The sequence below is a fragment of the Teleopsis dalmanni genome, chromosome 1 (assembly GCF_002237135.1).
Source record: "Teleopsis dalmanni isolate 2A chromosome 1, ASM223713v2, whole genome shotgun sequence".
NCBI classification, from domain to species: domain Eukaryota; kingdom Metazoa; phylum Arthropoda; class Insecta; order Diptera; family Diopsidae; genus Teleopsis; species Teleopsis dalmanni.
In genome coordinates this window covers 166,012,161-166,019,336 of record NC_051846.1, presented here as the reverse complement: position 1 = coordinate 166,019,336, position 7,176 = coordinate 166,012,161, and the positions used below count along the sequence as shown (strand labels likewise).

At 32.3% G+C, this 7,176-nt stretch overlaps 1 protein-coding gene across 1 annotated transcript; it reads right to left on the bottom strand.

The window, feature by feature from the left end:
• Positions 1 to 1,349: 1,349 nt before the first annotated feature.
• LOC119669918 (glucose dehydrogenase [FAD, quinone]-like) lies at positions 1,350 to 3,443 on the bottom strand. The gene is made up of 2 exons (XM_038079972.1): positions 3,265 to 3,443; positions 1,350 to 3,202 (listed from the first exon to the last, which is right to left on the bottom strand). Exons 1-2 carry the CDS (start codon positions 3,425 to 3,427, stop codon positions 1,473 to 1,475), a joined length of 1,893 nt encoding a protein of 630 aa, XP_037935900.1. The 5' UTR covers positions 3,428 to 3,443; the 3' UTR covers positions 1,350 to 1,472.
• Between the last annotated feature and the right edge of the window lie 3,733 nt (positions 3,444 to 7,176).

Genomic DNA, 7,176 nt, shown 5'->3' with positions numbered 1-7,176 from the left:
TTGCCAATTAAATTATTACCGTACATAACTGTTATTAAAAGCACTTATAATGCTACTGAATATCAACCAAAAGACTTAATAATCTGGAAATACTTAATTAAAGAAACACTTAATAAATTATTTCCTAGCCAAGATGTAGAGTCTAGAGTCTGTGATGACTCTTCAAATCTTACGCACGTCATGAAATACTTCAGTGAGCTCACGGTACTTGGCATATCCATAAACAAGTTTTTGAAGTTGAGTAAGGTCCATGCCAAGATTAGCTTAAACTAAAAATATGGCTAGACTACCACATGAACGCATTGATTAACACCTTCTATAAAAAATGAAATTTAAAGAAAAGAAATAAAAGTAAAAACATAAAGAAAAATAAATCAAATATCGAATATACATTGTGACCGAAAAGCTTTCGGAAATTCTCATTTAAAATTCGCGCGCTGTATATTTTTCGATATTTTAAGTTTATGTAGTTTGGCAGCACTTAAGGACAATTACTATGCCAAAAATGAGCGCGATCTGTCAGACAGTTCGTTTACGGCAGCTGTTGAAACCAGTTCACCTCAGTAGTGCGTTGCGAAAAAAACAATGGAAAAAAATATTGAACAAAGAGTTTGCATCAAATTTTGTTTTTCGAACGAAATTTCGTGTGCAGAATCGTTGCGAATGCTACAAAAGGCTTATGGGGAATCAGTTTTATCGAAAACTCAAGTTTATGAGTGGTACAAAGCCTTTCAGGACTGTCGTACGACCGTCGAAGACATGCCGCGTTCTGGACGACCTTCGACCTCTACCACCGACGAAAACATTGAAAAGGCAAAGGAAATCGTGTTCAAAAATCCTCATGTGAGTGTTAGAGAGATAGCACGAGAGCTAGGCATCGGTCGTGAGATGGCTCGTTTGATTTTGGTGGACAATTTGTGTATGCGACGTGTCAACGCCCGGCTTGTTCCGATTCACCTCAATTTGTTCAACATTATCAACGATTTTAAGGCCAAACATTCAATAAATACCATCGAACAGCCACCGTATTCACCTGATCTTGCACCGTGTGACTTTTTCCTGTTTCCCAACCTCAAATTACCACTCAGAGGAACGCGTTTTGAATCCATAGAAGACGTAAAACAGAATTCGCAGAGGGAACTCAAAGCCATACCGGAAAGCGCCTATAAAAAATGTTTTGATGATTGGAAGAAACGTTGGCATTTGTGTATCGCTTCTAATGGAGCATATTTTGAAGGAGATAAAATAAATATTGATGAAGATTAAGAATTTTGCGTTTTATTTAAAAATTTCCGGAAACCTTTCGGTCACAATGTATTTTATTTTTTCACTTTTGCAAAGAAATCGAGTCGAATTAAACATGCAAAAAATATTTTTTACAGTTTTATTTTGGCTATAAGCATTAACCTAATATCATACGTTTAAAGTTATTCACTAAAATTAAGAAACTTATAAGAATTTCTATAGTTAAACTAAAATTTATGCCAGTCTGAGCGTATCATATCAGCCGCTTTCTCTCCAATCATAAACGATGCCGCATTTGTGTGCGCAGTTGGTGGAAATGGTATTATGCTCGTATCCGCTACGCGTAAATTATTAATGTCATGCACTTTCAGTTCGGGACTAACCACAGTTGTAGGATCTGTTGCTGGTCCCATGCGACATGTGGCCACCTGATGATGTAGTGTATAGGATAGGGTGCGTATAGAACAGCGCCAATAATCATCGCTACCAAATTGATATCCTTCACAGCCAGGTATGGGTGTTGGTAACAAACTTGTTCCTAATCTTTGCATGGCTGGAGTTTGAGAAATGCGTATTGCTTCTTTTACGCCTTCCAAAATAACTTCTACATCTTCAGTTTTGTGAAAATATTTAGGATTTATGCGTGGCCATTCAAATGGATTGCGATTATGCAACCAAAGTCTACCAACAGATTTTGGATGAAATTGCATTACTAGCACAGTATAATGATCTTGTCTAGTATTTGCCAAAGGACGATACATACGATCGTATATAATATCTTTTATATTAGCACCTTCTTTTAAACCGGAACCAAAATCTGAAGCTAAACTACCACCAACTGTTATGATTTCATAATCGGGCATATCTGCTGGTTCCTGAGATTTTGGCACTTTACCAAATGTTAATGCTTCAACACCACCAATCGACGATAGCATTGTGTTACGATCACCAAATGCATACTGTTTAACTATATGTAGGTTAAGGTTTCCCGCCGATACTGTTGCACCTGTTGTTGTGTTAGTGATAAATGTTGGTCCAAAGTGACACATATGATCATAAAGTAATTTGCCCACTGGTAATTCTTTAATGATTGGTACACCAATTGCATTTAAATTATCAGCCGGTCCTACACCTGATAACATAAGCAACTGTGGTGAGTTAAAAGAACCTGCAGATAGTATAACTTCTTTGCGTGCATAAATTTTGTAATAATTATCACGATAGTATAATTCAACACCATAGGCAGTTTTCGTCGCAGGATCTATCAATACACGTGTTACTCTAGCCATAGTTACTATATGTAAATTTCTTCGTTGGTGTCGAATTGGCTCGATATAAGAACGAAAAGCGCTATGCCTACGACCATTTTGTGTTGTGGCTTGCACATAAGAGGTACCCAATTGTGATTCGCCATTATAATCGGTACGCTTGTGTCCACGTTGTTCAGCGCCTTGTATAAAGGCATGTACAAATGGCGTGCGATAACTAACATCTTCAACACTCAAAGGTCCTGAATTATTGTGGTAAGGTGAATTTTCCAAACCAGCCAAATTTGCATTTTCCGATTTTAAAAAATAGGGTAAAACTTCTGCATAAGACCAACCACTACTGCCAGCAGCAGCCCAACGATCAAAATCACGTCTATTGCCACGATTATATATCATAAAATTAATAGAACTCGTACCTCCTAAGATTTTTCCACGTGGTAGCGCACATTCATTGTTGCGCATGCCAAAGCAGGAATGCTTCTGTGGTACCGATTTGTAGCCCCAATTAGAGTGCGTTGTCTGCAAATAAGGCGCCATTGCCGGTACTTGATGTAAAACACCTTCGGTACCACCTGCCTCTATGAGATACACTGTCCATCTTGGATTCTCTGATAAACGATTAGCTAAAACACAACCTGCTGGGCCGGCGCCAACAATGATAAAATCGTAAGTTGACTTTTGTTGTGGAGCTGTAAAAAATCATTAATCTCCTTTTTTTTAGAAAATTCCATCTATCATTTTGTTTACTCACCATCAGCGTAAGCATTTTGAAAGAGGATGTTGTGTAAGCCAACGTTAAGCATTTGCCTTAAACTCTCCACATTGACTGGCGGTTCATCGTTGATTAGAGGCGTCACTTGGCGCAAAAAAGTAAAACAAAAAATATATAATATATTCCTTAGCATTCTTGACATTAAACTGTTTATATAAAAAAATTTTTCTCCCTTTTTTAAATTTTAAAAATTTACAAAAATTCACAAAAATTCGTTTTGCGCGCTTCTCGTCTTGACGACTTGACAACTTGACTTTCAAAATTTAAATGTTGCAGTGAAATTTTTTCAACATTTGCTGTGGTTCTTTGTAAACCGAATTCATTTTTTGCTACTCATTTTAATTATTAATTTTCTGGTATATATTGTTTTTTCGTATCATTTTTTATATTGTATATATAGCATATGTCTTATTAACTGGATTTGGCTGTTAATTCAGTCAGTCATTTGCTCTTTTACTCATTATTATAATTTTGTAATACTACTCTGCCTTTGGCTTCAATATTAATTCTGCCTAAGCTCGGTTTTTGTTTTGCTTCTGCATTTGTTGATATCAAAACAACACTGCTGGCTTGGAAATTCATACCATTTATCGATTCATTAAACAATTTCAATAATTTATGCGTTTATTTAATCTTGTAGATTTTGAATTTTTGGATGCGTTTTGACCTAAACTGGTTTCAAAATTTCTCATGGTTGTAAGTTGAAGTCTCTGCTTCAGTATAAAATGGAATTGAAGAACTTCACAGTTTTAATGCCAATTAGATGCTTTGATTAGTAATGAAAACAGCTGTTAATAAAAATACAGTAATCTCTTGGCTATTCGTATTTGAGCAAATAAATTTCAAAATAAATATATGTTGGTTTTATGTCAGTCAATTTAAAATCAGTTCACTGGCATATTCTTTCATTTGCCGCGTTCCAATAAAAGGAAATCCAATACTCTCATTCAGTTGCCCTGTAAAGATATTAGTCTTGTGGTAGATTACTCACAAGCCATTGCAGATTAGACAACCATACTAGCGGATTGAACCTCCTTCCCAATTATATCTCTCATCTACTTTTTTCTTACCCAGCACATGTGTGGCCTCGCCTTACTATTCCACGGGGCTTCTTTTCGAAGGATATTGGTCAATTATAAAACTTCCCATTAAATAGCATTTTAACCTTTACCAAAGGTTCAGGATGGTATTAAATCATTGAATTTTTGTCATATACGGTAACACAGTGTGCCGAATTGGAACCCTTGAAACTCAATACAACCTAACCTAATCTATTCTAATTCTTACAGGTGTTATGACCTTAGAAACTCCTGTAAAACGCATAGTAAAACAGGAATGTCTATGTTAAGTTGCTATCATTTTAAAAATATAGTTTATTTTATTAAAATCAACAATAAAAAACAATAAAATATTAACGAAAAAAAGTAATAGAATCTAGCTTAACCATATACTTTCACTATATCATATGGAGTTAAAAAATGATTCAATGAGAATTTTTCATTTAATAAGCCATCCTGCTAGCATCATGTGGTATCGTAACAGGCCAATTTAGTTATTTCTTTCTATATATATTGTAATTTAATTTTAATCAAATTATATATTTTTTTATTAAATTGATATTTCTGCGTCTCCCTAGTGATCTTCAACGTGTTTAGTCCTACATACCTACATAGTATGAGAAACCATCTATAGTCGAATGTTGTAAATCAGATTAGTTTATTATATCTCATAGCCTCTGGACACTAAATCGACCAAAATTTTTCTATTATTATAACAAACATTATTTAATAAGATTTTAAGATTTTTGGATTTATTGTTACTATTAATATGTTAAGTTATATTCCTTGAATTGATTCAAGTTGGTTAAAGCAAAATATAAAAAAATCTGTAATTAAATCCATAGCATAGAGTTTGGGTAAATATTATTTGTTATATGTCAAATCAATTATTTTGTTTGATAATTTTTTTCTTAATTTTACGGTTCTCCTGCCTTCTGTATGATACAGCATTATAGATATAAGAATTCTATTGAATATCATTTAAAATACCACGGTAGCGTCATGTATCTAAAGAGCTTCAAAGATGTTTTTAAGATATTTAGAATTAAAAATTTTTTCGAAGGGATTTTTATCACTACCTACCCTATATCGTGGTTAATACTGACAATGAATACCACCTACCTTATCATTTTTTTGGTCCCATGAACAGGGGTATCGCTTTGATGTGGACTACCTTGCATATCTTTAATTTAAGAATTACTTTGGTCTGATTTGTTTAAAAAATATATTTACTTAAAGAATGCATATTGTTGACTTTATTTTAAATTGTTGGTTAATATATAAAGCAAATAACTTTTATGATTGAAAAAGTTACAATTGCAAATTAAGTTCATGAGCACTTTGAGTTTTCGTTACCTCAAAAAACATTTTAAGAAAAATAAATGCTCAATTTACCTTCTCGGTCGAGCGCACTCATCTTTAAAGTTCCCGTTTCAAATAACTGAAGTTTAGATATTTGAACTTTTAATTAATAATCTTATTTGTGTTAAAAATCGAGGTGTTATTAATCTCGAACTGTCTTAAATTTAAGAATGAAAAAAACGCAAAATTTTTTGATGCTTTTATAAATTAATAGTTAAATAAAACTATTCTAAATAAGCCATGAAAAGTAGTATAAAATTATTTAGCTTTTACACTTTACAAAAATATGAAGAATCTCATAAAAAAGTGCTGTTATAAGGCAATACCTTATAGTACCTTACATTTTATTATTATGTTGATACTATTTGAGGTATTTTCAAAACCCCTCTATACGCCTTGACTGGTTTATTGTTTATTACTTCATCAGACTAAGCAATAATTGACTTCAAATCTATATATCTTCCCGAGGACCCTGTAAGTATTCTGAGATTTGATAACGCGGTGTTGGTAAGTCTGTCAGTTTTCGCAAATAATTCCAGGGTTCTATCTTTTATGTATTTTTTGGGATCAATCTTGAGGTGCCTAAGGATGTCATTCGTCTTAATGTACCATGGTACTTTGAAAAGTCTTCGTGTTATAATTGTTATATATAAAAAATTGGAGAGGTAGGAATAAGTAAAGGGAGTTGATATTAATTTCACATTAAATAAAAATATAATTGGAATTATTTCTTTTTGAATATAGTTCGTAGTTTTTACTTATTATAATATTTCCACCAATTGTTTGATATGTTGATGTAAGTTGAGCATTGACTGCATGCATTGGTAAAGTGAAGAGCATAGCAAATCGTGTTTTGCAATTCTGAGGAGGAGCGTTGAAACTTTTGACCTAAAGGATACTGTAAAAATTGTTAATATCCTTAATTGGAATCATCTATATACTAAGTTTCTTTATGCTGACATTAACTAAAGTAGTAATAATAGTTAGGTATAAATTCGTTATAGAACTTCATTTAAACTACATCATAAAAAAAATTTTTAAAAACTGAAAAATATTGTTAGTTTATTTTATAGTAAATACTAAATTTTACTCTTTTACGTTGTTACCAAGTAGGTTGCTTCAGATCTTAATCACATTATAATTAAAACGTCATATTAATTAGTTTTTTTTATATAGTTAATTTAAATGTTTTTTTTTTGTACGTTCAATCAAACTTCCTTTGTCTTTGTTGTCTTCAACTTCTGAACAAAATGACTTCATTAATATTCATGATTTCGTTTTATTCATATATTTCTCCTATTTATTATGAATGAATTTTTTTTTTATTTTGTATTCTTTTTTTTTATTGCTATAAATACCTTAATTACTTAACAAATTACTTTTGTTTAATCATACAGAACGTTTCTTAATCGAGGTAAATAAAGCATTATGAAGCATATTTGTTTTAACATCATATTAACATTCATATTAA